General features: G+C 49.1%; 1 protein-coding gene across 4 annotated transcripts in view; it reads right to left on the reverse strand.

The window, feature by feature from the left end:
* The window catches only part of COL16A1 (collagen type XVI alpha 1 chain), a 111,869-nt gene that overhangs the window by 82,925 nt on the left and 6,879 nt on the right, over positions 1–22,065 (reverse strand). For all 4 annotated transcript variants that reach the window (XM_029619243.1, XM_029619244.1, XM_029619241.1 and 1 more), the window contains exons 2-7: positions 20,926–21,132; positions 15,252–15,317; positions 13,251–13,368; positions 4,366–4,489; positions 3,296–3,571; positions 2,205–2,285 (exon numbers count right to left, since the gene is read on the reverse strand). In XM_029619243.1, coding sequence (XP_029475103.1) covers positions 2,205–2,285; positions 3,296–3,571; positions 4,366–4,489; positions 13,251–13,368; positions 15,252–15,317; positions 20,926–21,010 — 750 coding nt within the window. In that variant the 5' untranslated portion in view covers positions 21,011–21,132. The remainder of the gene's footprint in view (positions 1–2,204; positions 2,286–3,295; positions 3,572–4,365; positions 4,490–13,250; positions 13,369–15,251; positions 15,318–20,925; positions 21,133–22,065) is intronic.

Consider the following 22,065-nt stretch of genomic DNA (forward strand, 5'->3'; position numbering starts at 1 on the left):
AAGATACCATGTCCTCCACTGTCCCTAATGCAGGGTCACATTGCAGTGTCTCACAGCATAAGATACCATGTCCTCCACTGTCCCTAATGCAGGGTCTCTCAGCACAGACCATGTCCTCCACTGTCCCTAATGCAGGGTCACATTGCAGGGTCTCACAGCATAAGATACCATGTCCTCCACTGTCCCTAATGCAGGGTCTCTCAGCGCAGGAGACCATGTCCTCCACTGTCCCTAATGCAGGGTCTCTCAGCACAGAAGACCATGCCCTCCACTGTCCCTAATGCAGGGTCTCTCAGCACAGAAGACCATGTCCTCCACTGTCCCTAATGCAGGGTCTCTCAGCGCAGGAGACCATGTCCTCCACTGTCCCTAATGCAGGGTCTCTCAGCACAGACCATGTCCTCCACTGTCCCTAATGCAGGGTCACATTGCAGGGTCTCACAGCATAAGATACCATGTCCTCCACTGTCCCTAATGCAGGGTCTCTCAGCGCAGGAGACCATGTCCTCCACTGTCCCTAATGCAGGGTCTCTCAGCACAGAAGACCATGTCCTCCACTGTCCCTAATGCAGGGTCTCTCAGCACAGAAGACCATGTCCTCCACTGTCCCTAATGCAGGGTCTCTCAGCGCAGGAGACCATGTCCTCCACTGTCCCTAATGCAGGGTCTCTCAGCACAGAAGACCATGTCCTCCACTGTCCCTAATGCAGGGTCTCTCAGCACAGAAGACCATGTCCTCCACTGTCCCTAATGCAGGGTCTCTCAGCGCAGGAGACCATGTCCTCCACTGTCCCTAATGCAGGGTCTCACAGCATAAGATACCATGTCCTCCACTGTCCCTAATGCAGGGTCTCTCAGCACAGAAGACCATATCCTCCACTGTCCCTAATGCAGGGTCTCTCAGCACAGAAGACCATGTCCTCCACTGTCCCTAATGCAGGGTCTCTCAGCGCAGGAGACCATGTCCTCCACTGTCCCTAATGCAGGGTCTCTCAGCACAGAAGACCATATCCTCCACTGTCCCTAATGCAGGGTCTCTCAGCGCAGGAGACCATGTCCTCCACTGTCCCTAATGCAGGGTCTCTCAGCACAGAAGACCATGTCCTCCACTGTCCCTAATGCAGGGTCTCTCAGCACAGAAGACCATGTCCTCCACTGTCCCTAATGCAGGGTCTCTCAGCGCAGGAGACCATGTCCTCCACTGTCCCTAATGCAGGGTCTCTCAGCACAGACCATGTCCTCCACTGTCCCTAATGCAGGGTCACATTGCAGGGTCTCACAGCATAAGATACCATGTCCTCCACTGTCCCTAATGCAGGGTCTCTCAGCGCAGGAGACCATGTCCTCCACTGTCCCTAATGCAGGGTCTCTCAGCACAGAAGACCATGTCCTCCACCGTCCCTAAAGCAGGGTCTCTCAGCACAGAAGACCATGTCCTCCACTGTCCCTAATGCAGGGTCTCTCAGCGCAGGAGACCATGTCCTCCACTGTCCCTAATGCAGGGTCTCTCAGCACAGAAGACCATGTCCTCCACTGTCCCTAATGCAGGGTCTCTCAGCACAGAAGACCATGTCCTCCACTGTCCCTAATGCAGGGTCTCTCAGCGCAGGAGACCATGTCCTCCACTGTCCCTAATGCAGGGTCTCACAGCATAAGATACCATGTCCTCCACTGTCCCTAATGTAGAGTCTCACAGCACAGAAGACCATGCCCTCCACTGTCCCTAATGCAGGGTCTCTCAGCACAGAAGACCATGTCCTCCACTGTCCCTAATGCAGGGTCTCTCAGCACAGAAGACCATATCCTCCACTGTCCCTAATGCAGGGTCTCTCAGCACAGAAGACCATGTCCTCCACTGTCCCTAATGCAGGGTCTCTCAGCACAGAAGACCATGTCCTCCACTGTCCCTAATGCAGGGTCTCTCAGCGCAGGAGACCATGTCCTCCACTGTCCCTAATGCAGATTTGGAGGGTTCCTGCAGGATTTACAGTACAAGAGAAGATGTCCTTCATTAAGTTTCTAGGAGTTGCATAGCATTTCATGGTACAGAATACACTCTCCTCCAATGGATGTGTTGCTGGTTTTGTCTTTCATTGTACATTAATACAGATTTCTGCAGGAGCACTTGGTGCCGGCAGAATATAAAGCTGACTGCTGTGATCACTGCTAACTAGGAAGTGTTTAAGAAGAGAATATGCACTCACCCCTGCTGCAGAGATCTCACAGCAAGCTTCCTGCATGGCCATGGCTGGGTTACAGTACAGGAGGACCTTCTGGACATCAAACTGCAGAAAAAAGGCAGAGATCACATCAGCCGCTGTTATGTCCATTTTGCCCCTGAGAAAGGCACTTTTACTGTACCCTCCAAACCCAACCCATCTGTGTGAGAGCAAGCAAACTGCTAATAATGAGCCTTTACCTTTTCAATGAAAGGAATTCCTATACCAGAGTACAAACTAGACAAAGGTTTATACCACCCCTCCCCTCACCCAGTCCCCTTTACATTAGCTCCGCCCCTTCCCTTATCCAGTCCCTCTTTACATTAGCTCCACCCCTCCCCTCACCCAGTCCCCTTTACATTAGCTCCGCCCCTTCCCTCACCCAGTCCCTCTTTACATTAGCTCCGCCTCTCCGCCTCTCCCCTCACCCAGTCCTCTTTACATTATCTCCGCCTCTCCCCTCACCCAGTCCCTCTTTACATTAGCTCCGCCTCTCCCCTCACCCAGTCCCTCTTTACATTAGCTCCGCCTCTCCCCTTACCCAGTCCCCCTTTACATTATCTCCGCCTCTCCCCTTACCCAGTCCCTCTTTACATTAACTCTGCCTCTCCCCTTATCCAGTCCTCATTTACATCAGCTCCGCCCCTTCCCTTATCCAGTCCCCCTTTACATTAGCTCCACCCCTCCCCTTACCCAGTCCCCCTTTACATTAGCTCCGCCCCTCCCCTTACCCAGTCCTCATTTACATTAGCTCTGCCTCTGCCTTGATCCAGTCCCCCTTTACATTAGCTCCGCCCCTGCCTAGATCCAGTCCCCCTTTACATTAGCTCTGCCTCTGCCTTGATCCAATCCCCCTTTACATTAGCTCCGCCCCTCCCCTTACCCAGTCCCCCTTTACATTAGCTCCGCCCCTGACATAAGCATCTGGCATATTTCAGCAACTTCATTTTCCTTTCCCTGTAGCAATAACTCGTATCTGTGCATGATGAGAGAGAAACACTGGCTATGACCACTAATGAGCAAATGAATTGCCCGGGCCCCAGAGTGAGGGGTTACCTGGCGGGGCCGTGACTTACCTGGACAGGTGTGCCCCGTGTGGCACTGAGACCAATGAAGGTGTGACCTGAAGTGCTGATGCGTTGCCTGCGTTCACTGGGTTTGGTGGAAATGTATTTGCAGTCGATGTGGACAGACACCAGCTGGTTCTGGACGCTCAAGGCAATTTTGTGCCATTTTGAATCAAATAAAGAGGAGATCCCCTGCCCAGTGAAGATGCAGACCACCGAATCCTTCTCCAAGCCCCTGGCCCGGAATTCCAAGCTCTGGTCTTCCCCATTGATTCCTAGGGAGAGCTGAGAATCACAGAATTGGGGTGAAAAGAGACAGACCGCCAAACAACAGGAGCCCTGAGAGGGTGAGATCACCGAGGAATAGACAACCCAAAAGAGTGAGATCACCAAGGGGCAGACACCCCAATAGGTGAGGTTACCATGGGACTGACAACATGAGAGAGCGAGGTCACCATGGGACAGACACCCCAAGAAGGTGAGGTTACCATGGGACTGACAACATGAGAGAGCAAGGTCACGTGGGACAGACACCCCAAGAAGGTGAGGTTACCATGGGACTGACAACATGAGAGAGCGAGGTCACCGTGGGACAGACACCCCAAGAAGGTGAGGTTACCATGGGACTGACAACATGAGAGAGCGAGGTCACCGTGGGACAGACACCCCAAGAAGGTGAGGTTACCATGGGACTGACAACATGAGAGAGCGAGGTCACCGTGGGACAGACACCCCAAGAAGGTGAGGTTACCATGGGACTGACAACATGAGAGAGCGAGGTCACCGTGGGACAGACACCCCAAGAAGGTGAGGTTACCATGGGACTGACAACATGGGCGAGCGAGGTCACCATGGGACAGACACCCCAGTTAGATCAGAAGGCCTCACCACAGTTAAAAATATAAAACCTGCGATAAAGGGGAGATGCATTGAAATTTTCCAGCATCAAGCGTTCACGCTCTCAGGACTCCGCATAACTCCTGCAGCCCTAGGCTAAGTCTGATTAATAAACACAACATCTGAGCAGCATTCAGCAAACGAGAAAGGGGGAGAGAGAGGATGCGAAGGGAGGCGCTTACCTGCAGGTACCCTTGCTGGTCATTGATCTGGAAAAGGTACCAGTTCTCTTTGTGTATCTGCTTCCGCAGCAGTAAAGTCATCACCAGCGTAAACTCATCGGGCAAACCAGAAGGGAAGAGCTGCCTGAGAAAGGAAGGAAGCCATGGGGGTCATGGTACAATAAAGCAATAATCTCTCCCAGACTAGAGGCTAACACCAACCTCTCCCCAGGGTGGAGAAAAGGACTCTCTGTGCGGAGTTTCACTTGGAAGAGGACCTGCAAACGCCAAGGCAGGGTAAAAGTGGCATCCAGGTGCCTTCTCCTCAGGGAATTCTTCCGATTATTAAATCAAAGGGTCTGAGGTGAGGTTAGAAGAAGTCACAGGCACAGAAGTATTCCCAGGGTTTCACAATTCTGTATCCTCGCCAGCCCCCAGCTCCCTGTATCTCCAAAATCCATCGCTTCCCTTCCGAGCAACCTACCAGAACTTATCCTCTGTCAGCTCCTGCTGAGACCCCTGCAACCTGCTGCTCTCAGGTCTCCCAACGAGTTACCTCCCCCCACCACAATCCATCCACTGCCCCAATATATAACCCCTCCTCTCAAACCACTGCCCCCATATAACCCCTGCTCCCAAGTCACTACCCCATATAACCCCTCCTCTCAAATCAGTGCCCCCATATAACCCCTCTTCTGATGTCACCTCCCCCGTATAACCCCTCTTCTCAAGTCACTACCCCATCATAACCCCTCTTCTCAAGTCACTACCCCCATATAAATTCAGCTGCTAGAATTTTGACTGGCAAAAAAAAGAATGACCACATTACAGGAACACTCGCCGATTTACACTGGCTTCCAATTGAACAAAGAATACAATATAAGACACTATGTATAATTCATAAACTAATCCACGACGAAAAAGCTGACTGCCTTAACACTGCACTGCGCGTACATGTCCCGCACAGAAACCTGAGGTCTGCAAATAAAGCTCTACTAACTATTCCTTCTGTTACATCGGCACGCCTCACTCAGGTAAGGGAGAGAGCACTCCGCGCACATGTACCACACAGAAACCTGAGATCTGCTAATAAAGCTCTACTAACTATTCCTTCTTTTAAATCAGCACATCTCACTCAGGTAAGGGAGAGAGCACTGCGCGTACATGTACCACACAGAAACCTGAGATCTGCTAATAAAGCTCTACTAACTATTCCTTCTGTTAAATCAGCACATCTCACTCAGGTAAGGGCGAGAGCACTGCGCGTACATGTACCACACAGAAACCTGAGATCTGCTAATAAAGCTCTACTAACTATTCCTTCTGTTAAATCAGCACATCTCACTCAGGTAAGGGAGAGAGCACTGCGCGTACATGTACCACACAGAAACCTGAGATCTGCTAATAAAGCTCTACTAACTATTCCTTCTGTTAAATCAGCACATCTCACTCAGGTAAGGGAGAGAGCACTGCGCGTACATGTACCACACAGAAACCTGAGATCTGCTAATAAAGCTCTACTAACTATTCCTTCTGTTACATCAGCACATCTCACTCAGGTAAGGGAGAGAGCACTGCGTGTACATGTACCACACAGAAACCTGAGATCTGCTAATAAAGCTCTACTAACTATTCCTTCTGTTACATCGGCACGCCTCACTCAGGTAAGGGAGAGAGCACTCCGCGCACATGTACCACACAGAAACCTGAGATCTGCTAATAAAGCTCTACTAACTATTCCTTCTTTTAAATCAGCACATCTCACTCAGGTAAGGGAGAGAGCACTGCGCGTACATGTACCACACAGAAACCTGAGATCTGCTAATAAAGCTCTACTAACTATTCCTTCTGTTACATCAGCACATCTCACTCAGGTAAGGGAGAGAGCACTGCGTGTACATGTACCACACAGAAACCTGAGATCTGCTAATAAAGCTCTACTAACTATTCCTTCTGTTAAATCAGCACATCTCACTCAGGTAAGGGCGAGAGCACTGCGCGTACATGTACCACACAGAAACCTGAGATCTGCTAATAAAGCTCTACTAACTATTCCTTCTGTTAAATCAGCACATCTCACTCAGGTAAGGGAGAGAGCACTGCGCGTACATGTACCACACAGAAACCTGAGATATGCTAATAAAGCTCTACTAACTATTCCTTCTTTTAAATCAGCACATCTCACTCAGGTAAGGGAGAGAGCACTGCGCGTACATGTACCACACAGAAACCTGAGGTCTGCTAATAAAGCTCTACTAACTATTCCTTCTTTTAAATCAGCACATCTCACTCAGGTAAGGGAGAGAGCACTGCGCGTACATGTACCACACAGAAACCTGAGATCTGCTAATAAGGCTTTACTAACTATTCCTTCTGTTAAATCAGCACGCCTCACTCAGGTAAGGGAGAGAGCACTGTCGCTGGCTGGCCCCATGCTATGGAACTCCATGCCACTCAAAATAAGGCTGCAGAGAAATTTGAAACTATTTAAAACTAGTCTGAAAACCTGGCTATTTAAACAAGCTTTTTATAGAGATAAAGATAAGGAGAAAAACAGCTGAATGATAAGGACGCACCAAACTAGAAGTTATTACTTGTAACCTACAAAATGCATTTTAATGTTAAATTAAAACCGCCTAATATGTTCCTAACAAATAAACTTAACTTACACTCATAGTTTTTTTTATACTAAATTGTTACTGTTCTATGATAGCACATGGTTAATTTGTAATCTATACCACTGATATTGTTTCATTAATGTGCCTTTTTGTAAACCGTTGTGATGTTTATTTAACTCAACAATGGTATAGAAGAGTTTTTAAATAAAATAAAATAAATAAATATAACCCCTCTTCTGAAGTCACCTCCCCCCTATAACCCCTCTTCTGAAGTCACTACCCCTCTATAACCCCTCTTCTGAAGTCACCTCCACCCTATAACTCCTCTTCTGAAGTCACTACCCCCCTATAACCCCTCTTCTGAAGTCACTACCCCCTATAACTCCTCTTCTGATGTCACTACCCCCCTATAACTCCTCTTCTGATGTCACTACCCCATATAACCCCTCTTCTCAAGTCGCTACACTGGCTTCCTATCCATTTCCTCTGACTCACCTACAAGAGCCTTCACTCGGCAGCTCCTCCTCCCTCTCCTCTCTTAACCCTCCTTGTGAAATCCACTCATCAGGCAAGTCTCTCCTATCTGTGCCCTTCTCCTCTGGAAGTGACTCCTCCGTGCTGTCCAGCTGAGCTGCTGCGTCTTGCTCCCTCTCCTGCCTATTCTAATCCAATCTAAAACCCACCTTTCTGAGGCTGCTTTCAAATCTTAACCCCTGGCTGGCCCTGCTCACAACTATTTCCTATAATAAATAAATGTCCTGAAGCCTATTATTTGTCTTGTCGTAAGCTCCACGGTGCAGGGACCGTCTCTTCTGTGTATTTGTGCAGTGCTGGATAAGTCAGGGAAGCGCTAGCAGGGCTCTGGCACTACTGCACTCTCAGGCTGCTTTTCACTGATCTCAGCAGTGGCAGGGGGGAGAGAGGATGCCAGTACTCGCACAGGATGGCAGTGGCAGGGGGGGAGAGAGGATGCCAGTAATCGCACAGGATGACAGTGGCAGGGGGGAGAGAGGATGCCAGTACTCGCACAGGATGGCAGTGGCAGGGGGGAGAGAGGATGCCAGTACTCGCACAGGATGGCAGTGGCACGGGGGAGAGAGGATGCCAGTACTCGCACAGGATGGCAGTGGCAGGGGGGAGAGAGGATGCCAGTACTCGCACAGGATGGCAGTGGCAGGGGGGAGAGAGGATGCCAGTACTCGCACAGGATGGCAGTGGCAGGGGGGAGAGAGGATGCCAGTACTCGCACAGGATGGCAGTGGCACGGGGGAGAGAGGATGCCAGTACTCGCACAGGATGGCAGGGGCAGGGGGGAGAGAGGATGCCAGTACTCGCACAGGATGGCAGTGGCAGGGGGGAGAGAGGATGCCAGTACTCGCACAGGATGGCAGTGGCAGGGGGGAGAGAGGATGCCAGTACTCGCACAGGATGGCAGTGGCAGGGGGGGAGAGAGGATGCCGGTACTCGCACAGGATGGCAGTGGCAGGGGGGGGGGGGGGGGAGAGAGGATGCCAGTACTCGCACAGGATGGCAGTGGCAGGGGGGGGAGAGAGGATGCCGGTACTCGCACAGGATGGCAGTGGCAGGGGGGAGAGAGGATGCCGGTACTCGCACAGGATGGCAGTGACAGGGGGGGGAGAGAGGATGCTGGTACTCGTACAGGATGGAAGTGGCACGGGGGAGAGAGGATGCCGGTACTCGCACAGGATGTCAGTGGCAGGGGGTAGGAGAGGATGCCAGTACTCGCACAGGATGTCAGGGGCAGGGGGGGAGAAGAGGATGCCGGTACCCGCACAGGATGGCAGTGGCACGGGGGAGAGAGGATGCCGGTACTCGCACAGGATGGCAGTGGCACGGGGGAGAGAGGATGCCGGTACTCGCACAGGAAGGCAGTGGCACGGGGGAGAGAGGATGCCGGTACTCGCACAGGATGGCAGTGGCAGGGGGGGGGAGAGAGGATGCAGGTACTCGCACAGGATGGCAGTGGCAGGGGGGAGAGAGGATGCCGGTACTCGCACAGGATGGCAGTGGCACGGGGGAGAGAGGATGCTGGTACTCGCACAGGATGGTAGTGGCAGGGGGGGGGAGAGAGGATGCCGGTACTCACACAGGATGGCAGTGGCAGGGGGGAGAGAGGATGCCGGTACTTCGCACAGGATGGCAGTGGCAACGGGGGAGAGAGGATGCCGGTACTCGCACAGGATGGCAGTGGCATGGGGGAGAGAGGATGCCGGTACTCGCACAGGATGGTAGTGGCTGGGGGGGGAGAGAGGATGCCGGTACTCGCACAGGATGGCAGTGGTGGGGGGGGGGGAGAGGATGCCAGTACTCTCGCACAGGATGGCAGTGGCACGGGGGAGAGAGGATGCCGGTACTCGCACAGGATGGCAGTGGCACGGGGGAGAGAGGATGCCGGTACTCGCACAGGATGGTAGTGGCAGGGGGGGGAGAGAGGATGCTGGTACTCGCACAGGATGGCAGTGGCAGGGGGGGAGAGAGGATGCCGGTATTCGCACAGGATGGCAGTGGCAGGGGGGAGAGAGGATGCCGGTACTCGCACAGGAAGATGGCAGTGGCAGGGGGGGGGGGGAGAGGATGCCTGTACTCGCACAGGATGGCAGTGGCAGGGGGGAGAGAGGATGCCGGTACTCGCACAGGATGGCAGTGGCAGGGGGGGGGAGAGAGGATGCCGGTACTCACACAGGATGGCAGTGGCAGGGGGAGAGAGGATGCCGGTACTCGCACAGGATGGCAGTGGCAGGGGGGGGAGAGGATGCCGGTACTCAGCCACAGGAGTGGCAGTGCTAGGGGGGGGGGGAGAGGATGCCGATACTCGCACAGGATGGCAGTGGCAGGGTAGCCCCAGCTGTACAGAAGGTCAGGGGTCAATGTCACGCCATTTCACCTTGCAGCAAGAAATACTTTTAGTTTGTGTGCATTTTCTCTGCTGAATACATGGTGTGAGAGCACCCCCCCTTGACAGTAATAACTGGAGAACGGGGAGGATAAGGACAGGATCATAAACTCTTCAGCACGATGGCACTCACCACTCGCAGCACCGCTCCGCTCCAAAAATGCTCTTTCCACATCTAAATGGCAAAGCGCTTCAGGGTTTATTTACTGCAGCTGTCAGCACTAGGAAACCAGCAGCCCTGAAAATGATCTAAAGCCAGGAAGACTCCTTGTGTCGGGGGAATCTGGCAGTTACTAGTGAGTGCTCTCAATGGTGAGGAGTCTCAGGAGTGAGATGCAGCCTCTGCCCCTAGCCCCGCCCATTCTGAATCTCTCCACCCTCATGCCCAAAGCTCCCATCTGAGGTCTGCTAGATGCAGGCTCGGTACAAATGTGGAATCTTAACTGCAGCTCTTCACCAACGCCTCCGACGTTTATTTTATTCCTCTGCAGGTCTCAGCCCTCACATTTCCAGCAGCCAGCAAAGTCTGGAAATATCAGGACCAATGCCTGCCCGCCCTGTCTCACTCAGTGCAGGGGTAGGATGAAGAGCAGGAAACGTCTCCCAAAAGACATCGCCTCTACCTGCCCTTCCCAGCAAGGCTGGCTCTATTCACACACAATGCAGCAAAAGCTCAGGCCTCAATAAACTGCTTCGTCTATAAGGTGCCACCCGGTGCCTGTCATCTTAGCTTCAGCAGACCCACACGGCTACCCCTCTGAATATCCAATATCCACTAAAAGTGCCACGCAGAGCCACGAAACGTCCTATCCAAGTATCCATCACACCCAGAGACTCTGAAGGTGCATAACAGTCCCAAAGGGTCACCAGTTGCATGCCCTGGTCCCAGTTTGCTCTCTCTGACCATCCTGCCCTGCAAGCAACACAACCAAGATTCATTCCTATCAGGTTTGCTTTCCATCTTTCATCCATTTTATTATTTTTCTCCAGTGTGTTGTCCACATCCTGAGCCTTGCTTTGGCAGGGATGAGACACTAAAATGTGTCCCTGCCAAAGTCCAATGCAACAAATTCTGCAAATGCCGTACATTAGTTCACTAATGGTCGATTCACTGTGCTCTTTTTCCATAGACGCCCAAAATGAAAGAAAAGCCTTGGTACATCAGGCACTAAATCTCCCCCTGTCTGGAACCATCCAGGCCCAATGCCAACCTTTCCAAGAGAAAACACAGAGTCCTGGAGAGGGGCCCGGGGGAAGCTCAGTACATTATTCACTTTCCAGGATTACTCTACGTGTGCAGACGATCCTCACACACAACTCCTAAGCGAATGTGAAAAGTTAACATCTCAGTGCAAGCTCAGCCTGGACCGCAGTCCACGGGACCTGCCTTGTCCTACACGAGCTCCAATCGCAGGACACAAACCAGGCTCCTAATCGCGGATGCGCTGCCAGTTTCTAAGCCTGCTCTCCATTTGATATGAATCAGTTCACCAGGGAGATGTCAGGAGTCCCCTGCAGCCCATCACTGCCTCAGGCAATGCAGGGCAGGGGTCACTATAGCAAAGAACAAACTGCAATTACATAATCCCACAAACAATAGCAACTATTCCTCCTCTTCTCTGTCCACACCGTCTCCCGTCTGCTGACAGCCCAACTTCTAAAAGTGTTTTCAATGTGGAAGTGATTCTGTCTTCAGTGGCTCCCAGAGTTGGAGCCAGCATTCAGATACCTTTCCAAGCATGCGTCCCTCCGCTCGGTCCCTGCAGACACAAATCAACCCTGGCAGCTACAAACCTTCCTCCCCTAAAGGGAAGGCACTGTCCAGATTACATTCTCTGGCCAAATGAAGGATGGGAAAGAAGTGCCAGGGACTAGTTACATCGGAAAATAAAACCTCAAACCTCACTTTCTACGTTAAGAAGGGTCAAGACCTAACAGGCAGCGGAAAGAAGCTTAAAAAATGATGAAAACTGAATGTCCTTCCTGCAATCTCTTCCTCCAGGTATTAGGGCTGAAGTGCTCCAGGCAAAGGGCAAGGGAGGGACGAGACTGGCACTGGCCAGGGCTATCAGCACCTTCCCCAGCTGCAGGGCTGGGGGTGAGGAGTGGCTACTTCTGGGGTCCCCAAAGCAGATGCCACAAGCCCCTTCGACTGTAACCGCCTCCTTATTCCATCCCTCAGCCCCATTAATCCCCTCCTCCTCCTCCTCCTCTCCAGCAGATGCTTTTTGCCTCTTTCAGTTTTCAGCAGAGGCTGGCGCTGCTCCAAACATAGCTCAGCTCCATCTAAATATCTTATTGATGAGACCACATAGGGATAGATGAGGTCAATAGCCATCCTATAAACGTTTATTTGAACCACTTCCAAGGAACAGATCTGGATTTCTCAATGAGTCTGAGCAGCTCAAGCCAAGCCAAGGGCTGCAGAGTGGAGAGCAGACCATCTCTGACCAATCAAAGAACCAAATGCAAGACATCAGACAGGCACAAGCAAAGCAAGGCAGCCTGAAAGAGCTCCATCCTAATCTGGCACCATGCACATATGTCAGGACATTAGCTGTCAGCTTTTCCATACTTAGCTGGTGACTCACCACATATGAGCTATAGAAACCCCAGCCTCCCATGCATGAGCCTGGAAAGCACAACCTTCATCTGAAATAAATCCCCACATACCCTTCCTCTGTACTGAGATTCATCTTCCAGGGCCTCAGACGCTGGTGGCAGGCAATGCTCTCTTTTTTCAGAAAAACACAGCTGACACAACTACATTTCAGCAAATAAAATAAAAGAAATTTCCCAGGACTGCGATAGCCTGCCTGTTCCTTGCCCGTCCATGAGACAGTCTCAGTGTCACAGTGACAATACGTTTGTGTGCAAGTGTCATAAGAGATGCTCGTGGCTACCTCAGGATGGCTCAGCCAGTGGCTTGCAACGCGCCATTCCACTGGCCACAGCGCTGATGCATCACCCCAGTCTGACCACAAACACCAACAGAAAGGAACACACGTTGGACCAGTCAGAAGCGCCTGGCCCTGTCATGGTTTCTGCCAGCGAACAAGCACCAGCCCATTAACGCCTAAATGAGTGTTCAGGGTATCAAAATAACATCTTAATTAAGTGGGCAGTTATCACGCTATTTACCCAGGTAAGTTTGCCATCCACACACAGTGCGGCTGACAGCGGGCAGGGATGGAACAGCCCGGCCTTGTCACTGGACTCAGGAGAGGCGTTCCTGGAGGCTCGGAAAGTCTGGAAGGGAACGTGAACGCCTGGTTTCCCGGTCTGGCAGGAAGGACACGAGCCCGGCAGGCACAGGTCACCCCAGGTTATACAAGGCCTTCTTCATGCTCAGACCCTCAAAGGCCAGCACTTACTCTGTGACTTTGACCAGTGGGGCACTCCCTAGCCGTAAAATCACGGGTCCTTTGGGGTTCCGAATCTTCTTTACTGATGGGAGCTTCAAAAGAGAAAACCTTTCAATCAGGTTAAACCCTGGAAGACAGAAAAGAGAAGAGGGAAGCATTCATGTCATGCACTTTTGAACTGGCAGTTTCCTTCTGCTACTTTTGGACTTCCAGCTCCATCTGAACTGATCTCTGCTGGGCTCTGGTACCATGAACCTTCAACCAGAACTACCATTTCATAATCCCCTCCCCCACCCATCTGAGTGACAGCCCTGGGCTCCGCCTTAGAGGCAATACATCTGCAATTTGGACCACTAGGTGTCACTGTTTGTGCGATGGCTGAGCCTCCCTATCTCCCCCTCCCCTGTCCCTGTAACCCCTGGGGGCTGTGAACTTTCAACCCCTGCTGGCCAAAGAAGCAGATGTCAGACTGAGCATTGAACCCGGTCTTCTGCATAGCAGTGCGGAGCTGAGCCAGCTCCTGCTCTCTAGAGATTTTGGATCATTTTTCTCAGTCTAAGACAGTGAGAGCAAGTGTGCAAGTGTAGTTCAGCTAAAACAGTTATGACTGCTACAGTAATAAAGAGGGGATTTCCTTATTACTCTGTTACAGACTCATTCACGTGCACTAATGCTAACCTCAGGCTCTGTTCATTGTCTCCACAATATTTCATGCTCTCCAAACTGACGGAGGCAAAGTGCACCCCTGGATTAAGAGCAGGGTGGAAGGGTAATGTCCATGGAGGGAGGGAAATGAGCTCTTCCTTACACTATGGGGACGATGCAATACCTTGCACGAGCCACTGCACACGGCTTAACACTCGATTGGATGCACATTTTGGATGCACGTCCATAACCTCCGATCCAATACAGGGATTAGCGCGTCCAAAATGCGAGTCCAAATCACAACGTAGCTAATAGCACTCATCACATGTAAATTCATGTAGATGAGGCTATTAGCTGATCCCCGCGATCCAATAAATTTTCCATGCGGCCAATGTGCCCTTGTAATGGGGAAAATTTTATGCCAGCCTGAGACTGGTGTAAAGGTAAATCACGCTCAAGGTCATTGAACAAAAAGAAAAATCATGCTTTCTGTGATTCCTCCGAATATATCATCAATCATCGCGATACTAAACAGGAGGACCAAATAAAGCAGTATTTATTCCAAAAAAACAGTTTTTGAATACAAAGCTCTGGATGTCCAATACACACACACGATCCAGGCCATGTATCTTGTGCGTATCTATGCTGGTAGCAGGAGAAAAAGGATGCTAGTAGATTGAGCATCCATTTTCCTAACCGTCCTGACAGCCACCTCTCCTGAGCGCCAGATGCCGAGGAGCTGCTAGGGATGCACATTTTTCCCTGGCGCCTCCTTTCTAGTGTGACCCCTCATTTAAATATTGAATTATGCACCCAGGAGAGCTGGCTGGGTGCACATTCAGAAAAAGGGCGCTCAACACTAAATGCCCATTTTCTGCGCAAAATTATTGCATCAGCTCCTGTGTGTTTCTTACAGATGCCCTATAATGCCATCTCCCTTCTGCCCATATCTTTGGTCTCAGAAATATCGATAGAGAATCAATGTTATAGGAAACTCCTCCTTCTCTATTCACTGTCTTTTCTGGAATCTGCTTTTCCCTCGTGTTAGGGAATGACTCCTTTAGTGGATATTGAAATATCAGGTACAGGGATAAGGGGCTACTCCAACTGCAAACTATCATTTGGTTTTTCACCTTTTAATCTGGTTCTGTCTGTGATCCAATTTGAACTCAGTCTGAAAACATTTCCAAAACTTAACAAGTTTAATGAGGGCTGTGTTGTGAGTGTTCTGAATCTCTGTTCCCATTGTGTCAAGGTGCATAGTACCGGGCACAGATGGTTATCCCCAGCAGTGGAGACAGCTGCTCATGCACAGCTGGTGTGATTACACTCTACAGAGATTTGCAGGAACTCAATTAGACTCACCTGAAATATTTACATGGTGTTGTTCCAACTTCACGCCTTCCTCCTGTAAACTTGGGCACCTGTTGCCTGGAAATCAGAAGCAGGGAGATGATGGTGAGTTGCTGAGCTCAACTGTCCTGAGCTCTGTCAGTCCTGATCTGGTCAGTCAGAGCTCACTTTCCACCTGTCCTGACCTGGTCAGAGGAACCCCAGAGGTAGTAATGGAACTGAGTGACCCAAGGGGTCCATCCAAGTGTGCTGTGGCTTTCTGGAGGGGGTAAACTTTCACCCTAAAACTTCTGGGAGTTGTATTTTGTCAGAGGTCAAAGCAACATTACAAATCCCAAGTAGCTGCGAGCTAGGGGTGACTGCACTAGGATTTGTTAATTATCCAGAGTAATACAGGGTCACATTTACTTTCTAGAAAGTACCACATTACCCACCAAAAATACAACTTAGTTAAAAGTAAGAAAGTCGTGGGCTAGAGATGAGACTTGTTAAAGTAATGAGTGTGCAAAGACGCTGCTTTAGGCTGAGGAATCATCCAAACAATCCTGAAAGAGACATCATAAGACATTCATGAACCTGTAAAGTTTTATCTCAACCCAACCACTCTGTAAGTTCTTCCAACAAATCGTATTTTAGTTCTCAAAAATCAGTAAAACAGAGCATGACTAAGGACTTCCTGAGTCTTCTGTATGGAAAAGACAGAAGGAAGCCCGACTCTCATCCCACGGAGCCAGGGCTTACTGGATCAATCGCAAGCATACGGACACCAGAAATGAAGGCAAAATTAGAACTCGCCTCTCCACCCCAAACTGATGAGGAGTTTTGCGAGATTCTCAGCCATGCATGGACTACGAGATCCGTGACTCTCAGTGTTAGAGGAGAGATCTCTGAGACATTCTGACAATCCATGTCCCAGAAAGAGGAGAAACTCAAACAAATTCGCAAATGTCAAACCGGCTCTTTTCATGGGCTGACAAGAAAAAAAGAAAGAAAGAATCCTTTCAGCTGAAAGTCATAAGAAAGGAATGCGAGCTTCTGAGGAGCTGTTTCCTGCCAGTCTGCAGGACGGGAGAGCAGGAGCAGCGCTAGAGCAGGCTTTCGGCTCCTCGGAGTGCTCAGAACTGGGCCGGCCATTTCTCCATCCACTGTAACTCTCATCGAAAGGCAGTCTAGGACTGCAGATGTGCTTTCCTGCTCCCCAGAATAATTAGAAATTTGAATTGTAAATCCAGGACTGTATCGAATATCACATGAGGATCCAAGTGCACAGTGCTCTGTAATCAGGGCTGCACAGTATTAGTGACAGATTTCAGCTTCCTTCTCGCCTCCTTCCCAGGAAGATCGGACACTGCAGAGGCAGCAGACAGGCTGATAAGGGGAATGGAACAGCTCCCCTATGAGGAAAGACTAAAGAGGTTAGGACTTTTCAGCTTGGAGAAGAGACGGCTGAGGGGGGATATGATAGAGGTGTTTAAGATCATGAGAGGTCTAGAACGGGTAGATGTGAATCGGTTATTTACTCTTTCGGATAGTAGAAAGACTAGGGGGCACTCCATGAAGTTAGCAAGTAGCACATTTAAAACTAATCAGAGAAAGTTCTTTTTCACTCAATGCACAATTAAACTCTGGAATTTGTTGCCAGAGGATGTGGTTAGTGCAGTTAATATAGCTGTGTTTAAAAAAGGATTGGATAAGTTCTTGGAGGAGAAGTCCATTACCTGCTATTAATTAATTATACTTAGGGAATAGCCACTGCTATTAATTGCATCAGTAGCATGGGATCTTCTTAGTGTTTGGGTAATTGCCAGGTTCTTTTGGCCTCTGTTGGAAACAGGATGCTGGGCTTGATGGACCCTTGGTCTGACCCAGTGTGGCTTGTTCTTATGTTCTTATGTTCTTAGATCCTCCCTTGTCCTACATGCACCTCCCGGGGCTGTGAAACACAGCGGGGCACATGATTGTACCATCTAATGGGGGAGATGAGGGTATTGTGGCCCAGATCTGCTACAATATTTTGCAAGCCTTGGAACTTTGCCACCTTAAATATTCGCCTAGAAGACCAGAGCAGAGATTCAGACCTGCAGAATCTGTGAGAGGGAAGGCAGGAGAGTAATACGCAGATCCCTCCGAGGAGACATCACTGTTTTGCTGTTGTGATAAGGACATTCTACAGTAAATGGCTCACAGAAGGGATGCTTGTGGACAGTGCTGATGACAGAGTGCTCCAAATGAAGCTTAAACAATCCAAAAGAGCTGGGTGCAACAGCTTCAGAAGAGCTAAACTCACCTGGTTCTCTGGGCTTCATGAAGGTTTCTTTGTCTTGGGCAGTTCTCAACTCCCGACAGCAGACGGCCTTGGGGAGGGGCGGGGGTATCGACTATCTGGTTAGTCCTCCTAGCTCTATGGTTCACACATTCTGCTGGTGGCCATCTTGTTCCTCTCTGGGCACATCTATATCTATATTATGTATTCTGCCTTGAGGCGACTGTTTTAATGTATTTCCACCCTGGAGGCGACTGTTCAGTTCCTTGTAAACCGGTGCGATATGTATTCTTTACAGGAACATCGGTATATAAAAATTAAAAATAAATAAATAAATAAATAAATATATATATATATATATACATACATATATATGTATTCCAGGTGTCCAGTCTGCAGGTTGGGTTTCTAGACTTCCTGCAATGCCCCTTTGTTGCATTAGTTTGTGCCTGGGTGTTTCCTGGTTCACCTATGGCTTTCCTCACTTCTGAGGATGTCATGTACTTTTGGCCTTTCTGCAGTGATCCTCGGTGTGCGCATCCATGCCTCCAAGTCTGCTCCTACATTGGCTTAGTTTGCACCTTTATGTTTTTGTTTTTCCTGTTCTTCTGCCAACCACCCAACCCAAGGGAAGGAAGGTGGCCGACATAGGCAAAAGATGCCCGTCTCAGCTCTAGCTGTAACCCTCCAGCCTGCGCACCACTGCTCTTAACTTCATGGTCATTCCTCCAGCTGATTATGCCATTTACAGCACCATATGTAGTACATTCTTTCTTATTATACTATTTTGGCATGGTGGATGCCTTTTCCTGTTAATTGATAAATACAATTTAACAAAGTAGAAAAGCATCATGTCTGGTCACTTGCATTTATAACAATATCCATGGAGATCAGGTTGAATGGTTAAATGTGTCCATGCGGCTTCACACACCACAGAGAAATTTGAGATCGGCGAATAAAGGGCGTTTATCAATACCTTCACTGTCCTCAGCCAAACTGACATCGGTCAGAGAGAGAGCAATATCTCTTGCATGTCCCAAACTATGGAACATACTGCCGACAGAACTAAGGCTTGAAACTAAAAATGAGGTCAGGAAAATGCTCAAAACCTGGCTTTTTATTCAAACTTTTAACGACGGCAAAGGCTAATCACATTTTTAGCACTGCAACATGCATGTACAGACAAACACGACAATGTTTTATTTTATTTTTGATAATCCTCGTTTAATTGTTTTGTTCATTGTTTACATTTTAACATTGTATTAAGAACTAGAGTTTATTGAGTTTAATTGTCATTTTTAGTTGTACTGAATTTTTATTATTCTATTATTTTATGCACTGCTTTTATATGTATTGTAACTATAAAGCGATGTGATGGTATTTTCCAAACACCGGTATAAAAAACTCGACAAGCATCATTTTGCGATATCCAGGCCCCAGAAGCAGGGAGAGAGCGCCCAGCTGACTAAGCGAGGAATTCTTCTTCCCTTGGTAAAACACATATATATCTTTGGTTAAACAAGACGCTATGCTTTGCAAATAAAAGGAAGCAGCAACATAGGGAATGAGGTCCTTGGTCATCCCCATCGCAGGGTAGCAGCATTGTGTTCTGTTCAGGGCACTTCACATGGGAAGACATAGAACACATGCAACCAATTACCAATCAGGGCTCGTTTCTCTTCATTTCTGGAACTAATTCTGCAACTGAAGAAACAGCAGAAGCAGAGAATATGACCATAAGCCTCATCCAGTCTGCCCTGTTTCACTTCTGGTGCAATTCCAGAGACCCCAGTTGATCTCTGCTTTCCTTTTGCTTTACTGAGAGAAACCAAAATGGATGATAGGGCCAAGAAAGGCCAACTGTCTGCAACGCAGAAGCATCAGATCCAGAGAGAGAGAGCTGGACAGGGACAATGGGAAGGCCAAAGAATGGACAACAGTAACCCTTACCCTACTGCAATGCCATTTTGATCGGTTTACCTAATACTACTCTCAGACCTTTACAGATAGTCACGCTTACTTACAGGAGCCAAGATTCACAAACACATTACACCAGTTTTAGAATACAACAAAGAATTTATTACAAAATAACATCCACAATACACAACACTCTGCAAAACGCTTCTTCACCGTGGGACGATCTATCCTTTGCATTTATAAAGCAACTCATGTTCTTAGATCTGAAGGCAAAAACCTATTAGAAATTCCCTCTGTTAAGGTAGCCAGGCTTGGCATTACCTACAAAAGGGCCTTCTCAGTTGCAAAACCCATTATTTTTAATGCAATCCCAGAAAATATAGGCTTAATAGCTTGCAACAAGACGTTCAAAAAGGCACTCAGAACTTACCTATTTAAAATTGTGTTTAAAGATAGCTAAAAACTGTAACGTTCTTTTTTCTATTTTTTATCATTTCTAATATTTTTACTATTGTATTTAATTTTTATCTCATTTATTTTATTGTTTTTACTTCCTCCTGTCTATGTGATTTAATGTTTTTATATCATTTATGATTTGTATGTCAATTTGTACTCTGCTATGAACTATGGAATATAAAAGTTTTTAAATAAACAAATAAACAAATAAATAAATAAATAGATAAATCTCTCTCTTGCTTGACGCTACAGAACAGCTCAATGAAGCCAAGAACGTCACAGATCTTGCAAAACTTGGATGATTTATAAGACATAGTACTACTGGAAATATTTATATAACCTTTCAGAGAAACTTTCTATTAAAAAGTCACACTGGACTCCAGTTGAATCCTCTTTAAAGCATCCTATGGCAAGACGTCTGCAGACTCCTCAGCTAGTAAGACAGAGAGGACAAGGGGCAGTCAACAACCATGGAAAATCTAAAAACGCTGAAAGTAATCAGAAAGGCTCTCGGCCATCGTACAAGACAGAGGCTACTGTCGCCCCCATTCATTCTTCCTCAGCCCCACAGAATGCAGGGTCATTACCCTCAAATCTTTAAGCTCGTTGCTCATTAGCCAAGGCCTCCAAGTTACAAATCCATTCAAAGAATGAGGCACTCCAAATAAATAATAAATGGTTTTATTGAACTGGTCTAGAGTCTCGCAGCTAAAATTTAATGATAAAACATGCAGAATTATGTATTCAGGCTGCAAAAACCCAAGGTGATCGAGTCCTGGAAACTGGTTTCACCTTTGCATACAGAAAAACAGGATTGCAAGCCCATGCATGAAGTGGATCAGCATTGTCCAATCTTCTTTAGCCCTGAGATCCAGGCAGAGCCTGGTCTGCTTCCCAACAGGCCACAGGACAATGTCCACTTTACCCAGCCTTGCAAAAAACATAGCAGCCTGCTTTACAGGCTGAAACGTTTGTACCTGTCTTTAGACAAAACCTTAAGAAAGCAGGAAATATCAATCGAAAAAAAGAGAGAAAAGATGCAATGCATACCTGTGCTGAAAGTGTGCAATGCCCCTGCTTCACACAGAGTGAAAAGTGCCCAGGTACAGAAAGTCCAGGTCCAGGTGGGCAGCATGGTGCCAAAGCTGCCAAGAAAGCAAGGATGCCAGCAGGACCTCGGTTACAGGCTGAAAACAATTGTGCAACACCTTCACTGGAGGCAGTGGTCACCCATCATCTCACACAGAGGGCAGCATTCTGGGGAAAAAAAGCTAATTAACTGCAAAGCCCAGAAAAAGGAAGGTCCATGTTCCCTCCCTCCCACTGCTTTTCATTAAGAACATAAGAAAGCAAGCAAGGTCGCCGGCTAATTGTGGCTGACGGCAGCACAGCTTCCATGCAGGCGGCGGCCGTGTGGCATCTCAGCCTCTTGACCTGAAGGGGGAGACAGAGGGGCACCCAGGAGACCTGACTGAGCATGGGTGCATCCCTAGCACATCCATGGCATTGGGCACCCAAGAGACCTGACTGAGCATGCGTGCATCCCTAGCACATCCATGGCATTGGGCACCCAAGAGACCTGACTGAGCATGGGTGCATCCCTAGCACATCCATGGCATCGGACACCCAGGAGACCTGACTGAGCATGGGTGCATCCCTAGCACATCCATGGCATTGGGCACCCAAGAGACCTGACTGAGCATGGGTGCATCCCTAGCACATCCATGGCATTGGGCACCCAAGAGACCTGACTGAGCATGGGTGCATCCCTAGCACATCCATGGCATTGGGCACCCAAGAGACCTGACTGAGCATGGGTGCATCCCTAACACATCCATGGCATTGGGCACCCAAGAGACCTGACTGAGCATGGGTGCATCCCTAGCACATCCATGGCATTGGGCACCCAAGAGACCTGACTGAGCATGGGTGCATCCCTAGCACATCCCTGGCACCCAGGAGACCTGACTGAGCATGGGGAGACCTGACTGAGCATGGGTGCATCCCTAGCACATCCCTGGCACCCAGGAGACCTGACTGAGCATGGGTGCGTCCCTAGCACATCCATGGCATCGGGCACCCAGGAGACCTGACTGAGCATGGGTGCATCCCTAGCACATCCCTGGCACCCAGGAGACCTGACTGAGCATGGGTGCATCCCTAGCACATCCATGGCATCGGGCACCCAGG

This window comes from Rhinatrema bivittatum, chromosome 11, assembly GCF_901001135.1.
Source record: "Rhinatrema bivittatum chromosome 11, aRhiBiv1.1, whole genome shotgun sequence".
NCBI classification, from domain to species: Eukaryota; Metazoa; Chordata; class Amphibia; order Gymnophiona; family Rhinatrematidae; genus Rhinatrema; species Rhinatrema bivittatum.